Source organism: Notolepis coatsorum, assembly GCF_963971535.1.
Source record: "Notolepis coatsorum genome assembly, chromosome: 5".
Classification (NCBI taxonomy): Eukaryota; Metazoa; Chordata; class Actinopteri; order Aulopiformes; family Paralepididae; genus Notolepis; species Notolepis coatsorum.
Window position 1 is genome coordinate 129,629,336 of NC_140169.1, and position 16,172 is coordinate 129,645,507.

The 16,172-nt window shown below is 44.0% G+C and overlaps 1 protein-coding gene across 2 annotated transcripts; it reads right to left on the bottom strand.

Annotated features, from left to right (window-relative positions):
* Positions 1-613: 613 nt before the first annotated feature.
* LOC311229054 (grainyhead-like protein 1 homolog) lies at positions 614-15,900 on the bottom strand. Of its 2 annotated transcripts, none has more exons than XM_084315062.1 (15): positions 15,739-15,900; positions 13,397-13,592; positions 11,148-11,221; positions 10,013-10,319; positions 8,342-8,427; positions 8,084-8,243; positions 7,556-7,667; positions 7,164-7,258; positions 6,452-6,701; positions 5,640-5,749; positions 4,667-4,695; positions 4,335-4,423; positions 2,223-2,308; positions 1,831-1,895; positions 614-1,716 (listed from the first exon to the last, which is right to left on the bottom strand). In XM_084315062.1, the coding sequence occupies exons 1-15, from the start codon at positions 15,759-15,761 to the stop codon at positions 1,602-1,604; spliced, it is 1,797 nt and encodes a 598-aa protein (XP_084171188.1). In that variant the 5' UTR covers positions 15,762-15,900; the 3' UTR covers positions 614-1,601. The 2 variants fall into 2 exon arrangements, with proteins under 2 accessions (XP_084171188.1, XP_084171187.1); XM_084315061.1 differs by having other exon boundaries at positions 10,007-10,319.
* Positions 15,901-16,172: the final 272 nt, after the last annotated feature.

The following is a 16,172-nucleotide window of genomic DNA, read 5'->3' on the forward strand; positions in this document are numbered from 1 at the left end:
GAACTTATCACGGCCTATGAGCGATAGGGCGATATTATCTTCAGGTTTTCCAGCTCCTTTACGCAGCACACATCTGCTTTCTGTCTAGTTGAATTAGGCTAATCTTCTAATCCACAGTAGTACTCTTTTGACAGTTGAACATAAGAGTCTAGAGATGTGGCTGAGGGGGCAAGAACTTCGCGAGGCGCTGTCATGTCATCACACACACGGGACGGAGTAGAGGGTGCAGCAGAACCGCTGAGACCGTGAGGGGCCTCCCCACACCTGTGACTCACCACCTGTTAGAATGTAACCCCTCTGCTCCTTTGTCCCACAATTAGAAGAAGACATTTGGGGGGTATATATATGATGGTTAGGGTTGCTCGATTATGGTAAAAATGACAATCACGATTGTTTTGATTGATATTTAAATCACCATTATTAAACACGATTACTCATTGATTTGAGAACATCATATGATGACAACTGAAATTGTTTTACCTTTCTACTCAACTAAAGACATTTAAAAATAACTGGAGAAATGCGTGGGGGGGGGGGGGGGGTTGCACAGCTGTGAAGTAAGGGTGCGCTGCATTTACAATACAAGACAAAAAAGACTAAATGAGGCATGCAGCACATTTTCTTTTCTTTTTTTTATATGAAAATCCTTAGATCAGATACACACAGACACACACACATACAGAACATATTCTGTACAGACAACAGCAGCGACATCAAGCTTTTGCCAAATACTTGCTGAGAGAGGCCTGGGTCCAACCCAGCTCTGACAGACCAAGTTCTGGAACATTCACAAAACACTTCCTGTATTATTCTGCTCTCTCAAATTCTCATTTCCTGTGAAAAGAACTATTGTCGCCACGCAAGACACCATTTCATCTCCAAACACACACACAACATACAACATATACATACACTTTTTCTTCAGCCTGATTCATTCAACAAGTATATAAATACATTCAATATATGACACAATATACTTACAAAAACCCCACACCATATCAGCATTATTAGGAAATAAATATCACAAGTACTGAGAAACAACCATTACCAATTTTAGTTCTGTTTTTCTTCCGCTTTCAAAACTTGACATGGACACGTCCGATATTGTAACGGGGCGACGTACAATGACAATGTTTGAACCTTTCCTCCCTGTCCAGCCACATTGTGTCATATTCACGTGTGCAATACTTTGAGAAGAACACTGATGCCTCAGCTCTCTTGACCACTTAATCATTTGCTTTACATATGAAGGCCTATATGTGACAGCTTCATTCACACCGACGGTTCACCAAACCACATCAGTAAATGTCTGTGACCCCGCTGCTTGTGTTTAGCGTTATACCAAATACTGAAATGGTTTTTCTTGTGCCAGAGAGGTAGCCATGTTTTTTTTAAACTACAAAAGGCAAAAGGAACCGTGCGGCACGGTAGACTGCATGGGAATCTCATTTTCCTAGTAGATGTCCAGTAAAGTAGTGTAAACAGGTGACTAATCCTACTGTTGTGCGTGGGCCCTCCTCTGGCCCCTGGGGGTCAACATGTGTTCCACCTCCAGGGGCCCCCACGCTGCCGGCCTGGATCCCCCCCCCCCAACAGGAGGTTCAGATCTCAGTCAGAGTCAGCCGGACCTGCCCCCCCACCTTCTCTATGTGGATGTGAAAGGTGTCTTCGTTGGAGTAGTGCCCGATGATGTTGTCGTCCATATTCACCAGGATCCTACAAATGAAACGGAAAGCAACACTCATTAGATTTTCAACGTTTTTTTCCGTGTGCCAGTGGTAATAAAGACGGTAATAATGACTATTGTAGTAATAACTACAGCCGTCTTACCCCTTCTTGCACCTCTTGTAGACTTTTCCGATCTTCTCAATGGGCAGCACGTACTTTTCAGTTACCTAGAGAGACAGACACGTTAAAAAAGGGGGGGGGGGGCATTAGACAAAACAATAGATTCTATTCAATACCAGTCTTGGTGCCACGGTGTACACTGATGAATGACCACGTCCTGCCGAGACACAAACAGGAAAAGGCCTTTTTTCGGGCAGACGCAGAGGGTCGGTCACAGAGTAACTCCCCGCTTTAGAGAGGCGCATGCGTGAGTCTCGTGGCTGCCATGTATCCGGGTCCGGCTTAAATTGGCTTGCCTAATCTTGTTTTCCCAGGACAGAGGGATGCTGTACAGACGTGTGGTGGTGGTGGTGGTACGTAAAATAAATACTCACAGCTTCTAGTAGTCCTGACAGCGTGGGTGTCTTCAGCATTAGAGCATCGAACACCTCCTCCGCCTCCCTGCGTACATAGAGTAGAACTGGAAGGAGAGAGAGAGAGAGGAGATGGTGGTTGGGAGGTGAGAGTAGAAGACAGATTAGAGAACTTTATTATATATATATTAGAGATCTGAATATATATATACAGCTATACATATTGTGCTATATTGTGTTGACTGCTGTAGTGTGTTGGTCATGTTAAATAAAAAGTACATTAATGTAACTCCTTTGTGGTCAATTCTTTAAATACTTTAAATAATGCACCCAGGTTAAGTTCATTGTATAATTTACAGCATTAGTTATCTGGGAATCTCTTATCAAGCAAAATTGGCATTGTAGCTGAAATATTTGAATCGATATGGAATCGAATCGAGAACTACATTTATAGACCACTTTTCAGTTAAAGTTACAGAGGGCTTCACAAAATAATATAATAAAGATATTAAAAAAAGAGATAGAAATACCAAGTTAAGCACGATTCCATGTATCTACCAACATACAGAAGTCGGTAGATATTGCACTATGTAGTTTTGGGAGATACATTTGAAAGTCAGGGAAAGCTAAAATTATTCTATTGTATATTTTCACAACTGAATGAACAAACTGTGTACTCTACTGAAAGTTGGGTCCCTGAAACACTGTTTCAAGCTAGAAAGTCTTGAAAATCACTGTTGTTTACAGTAGCAGACAGTGTTTGTAAACTAATTGCAAGCTCTGCTAAAGTAAACAAATCCTCCACCAAAATTGCATAGTGCAGCTTTAATAGAGTTATGCACACAATGAGCGAGTGTGTGAACAACCCTCTCAGTTCAAATTAAGTCGCAATCCTGATACATGGAGGAATCTATATAAACAGTGTCTCCCATTCAAACATGTTGAATACTACCGAGAATGTACACAAATTCATCATGGCGACAATTGGTTCCGAAACAATTGCCGCCCTTTAACCACAGGAAGACAGAACCAGGCTAACCTGAAACGTTGATTACAGAGTGGGACGGATTATTTACTTTCGCTTTGATGCTGGTGACGCTGGCATTTCTTTGAGTTGGCCGTGAGCCTCGTCAAAAATAGACAGGGAGGGAATGAAAGCAAACAAAGCAGGGTGTTTTCTAAGAACTGCCTCCACACGTGAGCGTGGAAACTGATCCTGAGCTACACTTTGGGAACGATCACGTTCCCTTGGACACCTAGCAAGAGTTTGGGCAAGTGCGTGGGGGAGTGTGTGAGTGTGTGTGTGTGTGTGTGTGTGTGAGAGAGAGTATTGTGTATCAGCGGGGGCAGGGCTGCGCCTCTAGGAAGCACGTGTCATCTTGTTTACAAGCGTTTGGTCAGCTGAGCTGTGTGGGAGCAGGCCGGAGCTGAAGCCAAAACTCCAGCACTCAACTCAAGACAGCTCTTTCTCACTGTCCCGCTCCCCAATTTCAACCTTTCTCCCGTTCATTTCCCCACCATTTCTGCATGTGAGCCGGGAAAACCAGGGAGTTATGAGAGACAACCCCTTCACCTGTTATGGAAAATGTCATGTGTTTATGTTATAATACATATTCTCGGCACAAGCCTTAACTAGTTAATATAGTTTGACTAGTATACAGCTACTCAGACACTGGGGCAACAGTCTAACACAGTGTTCTTAAAACAACCACCCAAGGCCCAGGACAGTTTGTCTTAGATATGACATATTTCCAGAAAATCACATCTTGTCCTTTTCTTTGTTGTTTTTTGTTTCATATCAATCTTGTGTCAGATACGGGGAAAAAAACCTAAACCCATCTTTGTTTTCCATTTTGTCATCTTTTCTTTTTCATTTGTCATCTTTGTTTTCATTTGTCATTCCAAACTGGTGTATTTAATTGTAAGTCCAGACCAGACCTCTTTCTCATTTTCTGGTCAGACGCTTGTGTATACTTGTCTCTGATTGTAAACTGAGGACTCTTCTGTGATCACAGAAATAAACTATTTTCTTTTGAAATAGTTTGACTCGATCTGAATTTCTACACAGTTCACTGTCTTGGCTCATTTTAAAATATTCCACAACACCCTTCAACTCCGTTATCACAGAATTACCTTTCTGCGGCTCCTCCTTCTTGGCCCTCTTGGCGGGCGCGAAGTCGAACGGCTGGTCGGTTTGGTACGGCAGTCTCTTCTGTCCCAAGCTGAGGAGGAAGAGCAGAACATCGTGAGCAGTCGCAGGAAATCGCTTCCAGACCGCGATGCGCTGGTACAACATCATATCTGACACTACTTACTATAATTCTATACCATGAAATTCAATCGTAGATATCGGCTTACAAAATGTGGATTGTTTCTATTTCATGATTAAAATGGGTAGACTTGAGTTTAGGTGGGTTCAACCTCCACCACATCCCTGTGCTAAAGGACAACGTGTGGCTGCTCACCTATCTTCGCTGTCATCTGAGAGGCAGGCCTGTGAGAGGGGGAGAGGAGAGGCAAAGTTAAAAGACAAAAGTCACCATCCAACGGAAGATATGCAGGGGATAAACACTGCCACACCTCGACCCCAGAGCATTGTCTGCCAATGATTGCTGCTATTTAGCCGTTTACTGCAGCAACTATCCCTGGGGGTTGGGGGACGGACACGCGGACAACAGAGGGACGACGACAACAACAACAACAACAACTGCAGCAGCGGTGCAATAACGTCTCGACTCAGGAATGTTCACCTGGGTTATTTGTTCAGCTACCATTGTTTCGACACACATGCTTATTAGGCTCTAGGTCAAATGTAAACATTCTCTATGTGGAAAGACGGGGCTACTTTCTGAGCAACAGGGTCCGGGGGACTTGTCTCAGCGGTGTTGCTTTAACCCTTTCACTACCACACTACCAAAATGGTGAGCCCTTTCACTGCAACACTACAGAAGGTTAACCCATTCACTGCCACACAACAAAGGGTTAACCCTTTCACTACCACACTACAGAAGGTTAACCCTTTCACTACCACACTACAGACGGTAACCGTCTGTAGTGTGGTAGTGAAGAGGTTAACCTTCTGTAGTGTGGTAGTGAAAGGGTTAAGCGCATACAACTATCTTGTCTCCAGGAAGGTTTTTCCTGGTATTGTTGCCCCAAAACTGCTTATTTATACCTTTGTGTTGTACGTCACATCTCGGTAACTATGCTACTCCTAACTCCTCAGACAAATACTTAAGTGTAATCAAATCAACTTCCCTGCAAACCCCGTTGATAATTGTGCTTTGATTAGGGTTCTCAAATTACAAAAGACTGGTGTCACATGCTGCAAACGTAGGCTAAAACATTTTGATATGAGTCTATGAATTTAGAATGCAACACAGATGGATGGATGGATGGATGGATGGATGGATGGATGGATGGATGGATGAAGCTTACAAGACGTTGGTTGATTTGGGTTTCGGGGATGAAGAGGACAGGATGGGTCTCCAGGTCACTCACTACTTTGAACACCGTTATGTCCAAATATTTCATTGGCTCTTTCTCTTCTGCAACAGGGGAGGGACACAGATCCAGTCAGAAACAGATCCACAGAATGATACAGGTATATTAATGATATAAGCAGTTAATGCGACATCTATAGATTTAGAGCTTTTTCATTTTTGACTGGTTTACGTTTATTTATAAAAAAAAAAAAAAACAGAGACAGTGCACATTAAACAACATCTTCAGTTTCCACATGTAAATGTGCCAGAATTAGCTAATGAGGAAACCCACAAGAACACAGGGAGAACATGCAGAGCAACTCCACACAGAGAGGCGCCCTGCTTGCTGTGAGGAAGCAGTGCTAACCACTGTGCCACCCAATGTTTCTTGCAAGGTTTTCTTTCTTTCCCATGTGTAATCCAATAGAATAAAGTTATGAAAAAGCCATTGTAAAAAAAGATGAATGTTAACAATTCATTAGGCCCAAGGACCCCCAGATAATTACACATTGGAGCTGACCCCCATTTGAAAATATTAGACCCACATTTAAGAAGGTTTTTCTGATTTCCATAACTGTGTCTATACTCTAGTGTTAGTGGAGAGACAACAGCGGACAGAGTGAAACGTATGATCAGAATAGCCATTATTATAGTAGGCTTCATTCTCTCATTGGGCAACCTTCTAGACTAGAGTGAAACAATAGTGATATTATTTTTACAGGGGACCCCCCACACACAGAATCAGACTGTATAAGGTGTACTGACGTGTCATCACAACATCCATGCCCTTTGTTTGACTCTTCCTGCGACTCTGCTTCCTCTCCTCGTCTCGGATTTTACGCTCGGCACCTTTGTCACAGAACACCTTGATCTGACTGGAAGCACGGTGCACCAGCTTGTAGTTGTCGCCGTTACTCCCGCAGAGGTAGGTGTCGATCTGCAGGTTGAGAGGAAGACCCCGCACTCCCTTCTGAGGGGAGAAGTCTGTACTCAGGGAGTTCACTGACACAAATATCTAGGGAGACAAAGACAACGACGGAATAACATAAGGACCCCGATGTTTTAAAAGATGAAGCGGAGGGAGGGTCCGGGATGGGGTTGGGGGGGGGGGGGCGGGTGACTCGCAATAATTTCATTTAAAACTACGACACAAAACAATCATTAGGTCATTCAGAGAGAGAGAGAGAGAGCGATGTTCATTTTCTTCCATGGAGCCTGGCGGCGGGACAGAACTGTCGTGCACGGCGCTCTGAGATCGGTCAGTCTACATCTACAAGGACAGTGGGTGTCATGTGAGGCCATCCGACTGCTCTCACGCCAGTTTCATTGTGTACACCGCCCCCACCTGGCCATTTTACGCCACTGCAGTTGACTACAGGAACAGCTCCTCTGTTCCTTTGTCTTAATCCACACATTGTTACAGGTAAAACCTGGATAGCAAAGTAAATGACAGATAGTGGTTTGTACTCTTTCTTACCCGTGCCTCATTCCTGGTATCCCACGTGAAAGAGATGGCATTGTAAGCTACCTCTTCAATGTTGGAAATGGTATTGAAGCTTTCTTTGTAGTCAGCTGGGGAGAATGCAGAAGAAATATTATTTTACAAAGCGTTGGATATGAGCGAGGGCAAACGAGACAGCGCTGTTTACATATTACAGAGGATAAACAATACAAATGCTCTGAAGAAATGTAAGCAAGTTATTTCATCCTTAATTTCTGTCTGGGGCAATGCTGGTCAATGTAATGATGGGTGTGAATTCATTAATAGTATACCGTTTTAGGAAGGGTTTCTCTTGAAAAACACCAGTAGAAACCAGACAGCCTGAATGATGAATGTGTGTGTGTGTGTTTGTGTGTGTGTGTGCTCACCAATATCCAGGCAGCGCTGCTTGGCAGTGTGCTGTCTGCTGTGCCAGTATTTCCAGTGCTTCAGTTGGTCCTCTGTGAACTTGTCCTCTCCAAATACCAGCATCACTACACTCTGGAAACCCATGAAACGACACATGCTCAAAAAAAAGACACGCATTCTACAAGACATGAAGCATGTTCGCAAGTAGCCAGAATGTTTCAGAATAGATTTAGAGTTGCTCAAGCCATTGGAAGCTAGGGCTCTCAATAGATTGACACATACGGACATTGATAGAATGTCTGAAGAGTGGTTTGCACGCCGCCATGTTGGAAGAATAGCACCGCAACATTGAAAATGCCTAATTTGTGCAGTGGTTGTGTTCAAATGAAGGAGGAAAAGCTGTTCCACTCATACTTGTTGATAAGATAAAAGATACCCATTCATTGAATATGTTGATGATGATATATTTATTCTTTTGGCATCGTGTACATAGTAGGTAGTGTTGGACCCCATTGGGAGTAACATCAGGAACTAGAGAGGTTTCATACCCGCACTCTGCCTCTGTGGTGGGGCAGCAGCTTGGTGCTTCCTATGTCCCGGAGGGTGATGGGGTAGAACTGGCCTTTGTTCAGGTAGCTCATCGGACCAGTGGTGCTCTTGGGGCGAAGGGACTGTGGAGCCTCCAGTACGTACTCAAACGGCTGAGCACTGAAAGAGATGGAGGGGGAGGGGGGGTTAAACTCACGTCCAAAGCGCGTAGACGTCAAGACGGTATCTCGCGTTTTGAAGTGAATGGTTTTCGCTACCTTGCCGGGGAAACAAAGGGAGGAGAATATTCCTCTGGATCGATGGAGCCCATGCGTAGCTGAATGTCCTCTGAGAGGGGGAACACCTGGGGCGAGGGGAGGACACAGGTTGACTTGTTACACACAGAACGCTACTGTAGCATCGTCAAAGCATACAAAACATATGGAACACAAACACGCACAGACTAGGAAAAGATCATAGGAGCACACAAACAATTTATGCCTTTATTTATGACATATCTTTAAGATCTTGTTTTTATTTATTCAACTATTTATAGTGGGGGGGGGGGGGGGGGGGGTCTGCTAACTGCATAGTTATGTTGTTGCTATTTTCTTTGTTTATCGTCTTGTCTGTTTGAATGTGGCACTGCATCAACCTCAAGGTTGAACTGCCAGAATGCACACGAGGGAGGGCGTCTTACCCGAAACGTCCGTGTGGCAATATATTATTCAAAAGTGGAATTGGAGTGCTGTCCTAGTCTCTTTTTTTTTATTAATTTTTGTATCCACTTTTTCTCCTGTTTTTCTCTGATTTTCTCCCATCCCAATTTCATCGTTATGCCAATTCCCCCCTCCCCTTTCTGGCCGTTGCTTGTATGTGCCCCCCACTGGTCGGTCTAGGGAGTCCTGAAGTCTAACAGATGCTTCCTCTGTCACATAGGAGACAGCCAGCAACCTCTTTTCACCTGCCAGCGCGGACTCTCATTGGTGAAGTGTAACGCGTGGGAGGTACCACTACCTTCAACATATCCCTTCTTTGCTGTGCAGGCGCCCTGACCGACCTGTAGGAGTGGCTGTTTACAACGACCAGAATACTACCCCACCGGCTTCCCTCCCGCTGACTCTGCCAATAGACCTATCTCAAACCCTGCCCCTTTTCTTGATCCTCCAATCACAGCTGTCGCTTACCTCGGACTTCCTCGTACAAACTTTGTTTGTACGAGGAAGTCAGAGGTAAGCGACAGCTGTGATTGGAGGATCAAGAAAAGAGGGCAGGGTTTTGAGACAGTAAGCCGGAGGCAACGCTGACAGCCGGATTCGATACCGGTGTCTCTTGCGTTGGTGACGAGCGCTTAGACCGCTGCGCCACCCAGCCGCCTTTCCTAGTCTCTTTTTTATGACTGCATCAACCTCCCCAAGTCCACTTCCATATATGTGCAAATGTACTTAAATCTGAATCTGAATCCGAATGCTGACTCACTCATGCTCATCGGTGGCCCAAGAAAGGTGGCCGATGGTAATGGTGCTACTACATATAGCTCTCCGTGATCAAGTCCACAGGTATGGTGTATATAGAGGACTGTCCTCAGTTAGACAGCATCGATCAGACGTCGAAAGAGCCTACCCCAGGGTTCCCACAGACATTGCAAAATGAAATTCAAGGGCTTTTAAGTACTTTTCCAAGAACAATTTTTCATTTTCAATGATGTCACTCAAAGGATACAATTCACTTTTAAATGCTGTTTTTTTAAGCATCTTCTTGGTCTGCTTGCCAGCTAGAGCAAGCTAGAGCATCACATGCGAAGAAATTAGGAAAAGCAGTTGGAGCGTGCGAGACAGTGACTATTAAAAATTTTTTTTTTTTAAATTGATTCAGAACAATTTGATCATGAATGAACAAAACACTTCAAGGCACTTCAAGGACCTTGTGCGAACCCTGCTTACCTGTACCTCGGCTGAGCTGCCCTTGTACGGCTCGATGTAGGTGGAGTCGGGGGTGAGCGCCTGTGCCCGGGGGCTGTACTGGCTGTGGGTGGCTTGCCGGCCGAAGGTCATGCCGTCGGACTGCGAGCCGTGGACCACGGGGAAGGAATGAAGGCCCTCGAGGTCACTGGAGTAACTGGGGAGGGAGTCTGTCGTGGTGTACGCTCCCCTCTTGTCGCGGCTGTGCATGCTCCCCTGGAGCACTGAGTGGAGCGGGACGTTTCGCAGCGGAGTGACGGTCTGGAGAGAGTCCTGGTAGGGGACCAGGAAGTTCCTGAATTGGAGAAAGGGGCCCAACTGTCATTTACACACATTATTTCACCCCAGCAAAAATATTATTCTCTAACTCTGTTGAATTTACAGGAATGGAAGAGTAACTGAGCACCTCGGACGAAGAACCACGTAACTCCGTTTTAGGCTTTCAGAGGAACAAACTTGAGTGTTGCATTCATTCATAGTTAAATACAGTAGAGGTTTAGTGCTCGTGATGCATCACATTCATACTCCCAAGTGAGTTGTATTGACTTTACAACTGCATGTACATGGACTGTAAAAAAAAAAAAAAAAAAAAAAAAAAATGGCAATACAGTTAAATTATGAAACACACGAATCCAGGGCGGCTGGGTGGCGCAGCGGACATTGCGCTCGTCACCAACGCACGAGACACCGGTATCGAATCCGGCTGTCGGCGTTGCCTCCGGCTTGGGCCGGCCGTCATACTAACTCAATTGGCAGAGTTAGCGGGTGGGAAGTCGATGGGTGGTAATCTGGACGTTGTAAACAGCGACTCCTAAAGGTCGGTTGGGGCGCCTGCACAGCAGAAACAGGAAAATGGCGGGGGCAGTGTGAGCCTCCCACACGTTACTCCTCTCCAAATGAGAGTCCGCGCTGGCAGGTGAAAAGATGCGACTGGCTGCCTACACATGTATCGGAGGGGACATGCGATGGGCTTCTATCCTCCCTACAACCGGCCAGTGGGGGGCACATGCGAGCAACGTTCAAGACAGGGGAGGGGAGAATTGGCACGGCTAAATTGGGATGGGAGAAAAAGGAGAAAAAGTGGATAAAAAAAAAAGAAACACACGAATCCAAGAGACCTTACATTTTGTGTGGATCGTCATCCTCTGATATCACTTCTGTTTTGACCTGTCCTGCAGCTCTCTTGTCCTGTGGCACCTGGTTAAATAATAATAATAAAAAATATACATATTACACATCTATGACACATTTACACTGGCATCGTTAATGGTCTCTACCCCTCTAGCTCGTTAGGGTCTTGGACTAAGACTTTTTTTTGGTAAATTAGTCCTTTTTAATGTTTGATTCCGGGAATGAATGAGCTTCTTGCGGGAAACTGTTAACTGCATCTCAGGTATGACAGCAATATTGACAAACATGTTTTGTCCTCTAATGGTCCTCTAAGTAATACTAGGGACATCCCGATCCAAGTAATTTAATATTGAGTATCTGCCGAGACCAAGTCACAATCTGATATTTGTATTTTCATAGATAATATAGCAGCACAGTGCACACGTCAAGTATATTAAAGTTAGTAAAACCATTTCAATGCAGGTAAGATATGCTTGGTAATTGAATAGTTAAAGAAAATAAATAGCCAGCAGCTTTCCCTTAATGGTTTTCATTTTATTTAATTTTTTAAATATGCCATGATAACAAACTATCATTACACATGGGCAAAACAGAGTCCATTCTCTTCGGTTCAAATAACAAACTCAGCAAGACCGACGGCTTCTCAGTTACAGTGGGTGACAATATTGTCACAAGGAAAGATGAAATTACCTACCTGGGTTCCATCCTAGAGGCTAATCTCTCCTGTGACAAAATGGCATCCAATGTAATAAAAAAAGTCAACCAACGAACTCGATTCTTGTACCGGATCTCCTCTCTGGTAAACAAGAATACCCTGAAGACTCTGGCAGGAGCACTCATTCAGGGGTACTACGACTATGCTTGCACCTCATGGTACCAAAGCACCTCAAAGGCGCTAAAAACAAAATTACAAACATCTCAAAACAAACTGGTCAGACTACTGCTTGACCTTACTCCTAGAACCCACCTCACCCCTGCCCACTTTGACAACCTAGGATGGCTTAGAGTAGATGACAGAGTACAGCAACTTGCAATGGGCCTGGTCTACAAGATACACTACACGACCAAGGTACCCATGTACATGGCAAAATACTTCCCAAAGGTCAGTGAATACCACGATCACAACACCAGAGGGAGCTCCACAAATCATGTTAAACCCAGATTCGGCTCAAATAAGGGACTAAACACGTTTCGCAATTATGCCACATCAATGTGGAACGCCCTACCCAAAGCTGTAAAGGAATGTGGATCACTACCCACTTTCAAAACCTCTCTCAAGAGACACCTACGGGAGACTGCAATTCAACACTGGCCCCTGTAAATATCCTAACCCAACCCCCTCCAATGTACAGTCATTTACCTAGTATGGTTTTGTCAATAGTCCAATGTACAATTTTGTACAATTTTGTTTGTTTGTACAGAGTCTCCCCCCCCTCAATGTACAGGTTTGCTTGTCTATACAGTGTGCCCCCCCCCCCCCCCCCCAACCACCTCCAATGTAAATTACCCAGTATGGTTGTCAATATCCCAGTGTACCCAACCCCCCCCACCCAACCTCCTCCAATGTACAGTTTCTACGTCAAATGTATATACTCCCTTTTCTTGACTCCTTCTGTATCACAAACAGTACTGTATTTGCAAATCTGGTATGTCATAAATGTATAGATGTAGCAGTACTGACTATCTGTATGTCATGTATGTCATATATGTCCTGATGAATTGAAAATGGGGGACCCTGGTGGAAACAAGACGAAAGTCTTTCTCTGGTCTGCATCCCCTTAACAATTGTGTGTATTGAGCTGTACTGTATTGTACCCATTCTGCAATCTGTTAATAAAGTTTTCAATCAATCAATCAAATGATCGGCTCCGGTTCCGTTCTGTTGGGTTATTGAACTCATTTCCAGAAACACTTGTCTGACTTACAGACTCTTCAGTCGACTAAGGACTTATTTAGCTGAGGACGCCCATAATTTCTACCTCCAGTCTTAGGTATATCAGACATTAGTTATTATAATAATTATAAAACACAACACACTTGTGCCCTAATGATAAGGATAAGCACTCAATGAAGAAACCCCCTCCCATTTCCAAAACAAAGTCTAACATGCCTATAAATACTTACACTATGGAATTACACGCTACAAATGTATTACGTGGCCCGTAATGACCCCAAACAGCATTGCCAACTTCAACAGACCCGGTTTACCATAAACATACCCGAGTGGACATTGATTTGTACCTTGTAATAGTCATAGAGGAGCCCCAGGGCGCTGGCACTCTCGTCGTCTCCATTAACGCTCATCATGGCCTTGGAGGCGGCGGTCAGAGGGTTCTCCAGGAAGGCCCTCCAGGCGTCATCGTCCTCCGTATAGGCTGCCTGATGCTGTCCGTCGTATGGGGTGTCAGTGGAATGGAGCGCCACAATATCCCTCTTCCTGCACGGGGAGCGAGGAGAGCACAGGATCTAGACTTGTATATGACATATGGTATATGGTCATGGAGGTCAGCAATAAACGTATGTTAATATGAGCGATGCAGGTATGGGGAGGGCCCATTCACTGGACCTTTTCAGGGGCCCAGCCATTGTTTTTTTTTTATCAAATTTTCTTTCTCCTTTTTACATGGATAAAACAAAACATGACAACACATAATACAATAATAATAATAAACAGAACAACACCAGACAATAATAATAATAATAACAATAATGACAATATGATGACAGTAGAACAACAAAAATTATAAATACAGAACCTAAAAATAAAAACAAATTATATTATCACAAACACCACAAAAGCCATTAGACATTTCCTCCCCCACTCCCACCGCAGGGCCCCCCAGGACCAACACCCCAACCCCGCTCCGCTGCTAGATAGTGGGGCCCAGCCATTTCTATGCCATTTCTGCTTCTGACCATAGGTGACCTTAGCTATGTCTCACTCGCTAGCAGGGCCCCAGATAGAGAAAGCCAATACATCCTGGATTTATGAAGCGAATGCCCTGTGCCAGTGTGGATAACGAGTGAAAAGGCACATCACCAACACAGAAAGATATTTATGGACAAAGTCTTTCACCTTGTAGAAAAAAACCTTGCTCCTGACATAAACCACATCATGTAAATCTACAGGGTCTAGTTGAGCTGCGTCGTGGTGAGTTTGGCACAGTGACTGCAGTAGCTTCCCGCCTTACTGTATGTGCAAATTTGCCTAAAACATGATATTTTCGTTGGCTTCCTATTGTGATTCTGGGTGAGGTGGAATATAATGACATCTCCAGAAACCTCTGGATTAGCTTTTTCATTCGGTATATGACATGTCACTGTAGCATCATGCTGTAAGATTTTAGGGTTGAAAGGTAAGCAGAAAATGTCTTGTGTGCGCGCAGGCTCTCCCCATTTCCTTGCACCCCACAGTTTGAGAGTCACTGGTTTAGCCGATGTGTGTGTGTGTGTTTGAGAGAGAGAATTTCCTGAGAGAGAGCAGTTACACATATATAAGTCAGAGAGAGCGAATATGTGCGTCAGAGAGGCATGTTTCAGTTTATGTCCTAGGCCCACTTTACATTCTACTTTAAATGTACATGGGAAGGTGGGGGTGGGGGGGGGGTTGTTAAGATATGGGCCTATATTTGATCTTGAAACCTGAACCTTAAGGCCGCCTATGCTTCTGACAGTGTGGTAAAAGGGAAGCCTTGGATCAGGAAGGAGACCATCTCAGGGTGATGATTGGTGTATGAACTCTTGGGCGATAATGTATAGGCTACACTCATTAGCATACTGTAAATGTGTGGATAAAAGCATTTATCAAATTACACATCATGTTTACCAAATTGCATGATAGTCTCAGATCTAGGTTGATGATTTAATGAAATGATAAGGGAATATACGTAAAGATGTGCTGGCAGTGGCAACAGAAAGTGAAACTATCGCATAGGGAGAAACGTAAGTGTTGTTGACATCAAGAGCTCTGACAGACAATCTTGCTCTACCAGCAGGACAGGTCCTCAGGTGCTGAGCTCATGAAGCTGCCTTCTGGCTTCTAGACAGTGGAATTGCATTAAGGACTTAAGTTTTAAACCATGCCCTTAATGTCATCAGCAAAAACTGGCATATATAATCTTCAAACATTGGCCCATGTCTGATAATTTTCCAGACACATGGCAGATTATGGCTAATTATGACCATTACCTTTGAATTAGGTGAAAGCACAAGACAATCAAACATTAATAACATGGTATTCTAATCTACACGCCTTCTGTCGTGCGTTCCAGTCCTCGGTTGGAAGTGTTATCAATGGAATATAAAAATGCTAAATTCCTAAAAAATTATAGATAATGCATTCGGCTACATATCCCATATAACTAATATTATGGTATATGCCAATAACCAATAATATACATATACTCTTATTACTACAGCGGCTCCAGGTATAAGTGTGACGCCAATTAGTTAGACCTTCTGTTTTATATAATACACCAATTACCCCGTATATTAAGAGGAACAACACAACCTGCTGAACATAACGCGCCTGTGAACATGTTGTTCATTTTCATACCCAATATAACTGGACCATGTGTACTCACTTTCCAGATTCCTCTGTCATCATTTCGTTCCGTCGGTCGGACTGGACTTTCTAGTTGGAACGGTAAATCCGATCCGTCCACTATTAAAATTCTCGAGCTATGTATGCTACGGTAAATTCTGCCAGCCCCGTGTCACTCTTGAGAACAAGTTATGTCTGCTTTTCTCGCTCTGTCTGTGAAAGATGCTTCTTTACCTGCGACAGGTACGACTGATGCTGCGACGTCACAAGTGGGCGGGGCCACACTGACATCTCCTCGAGGGATTTGCATAACTGACTGTATCAAAGGAAGTTCTTCAAACTTCCAAGTGCGTAGCCTACTTTACTTTCTAAACACATTTGCTACACTATCATTTTAAGTCTGTGATTTTTATGCGAAAATCGCCTAAAGCATGTGATGTCAATATTTTATTTGAATTGACTGACGCAACTGAA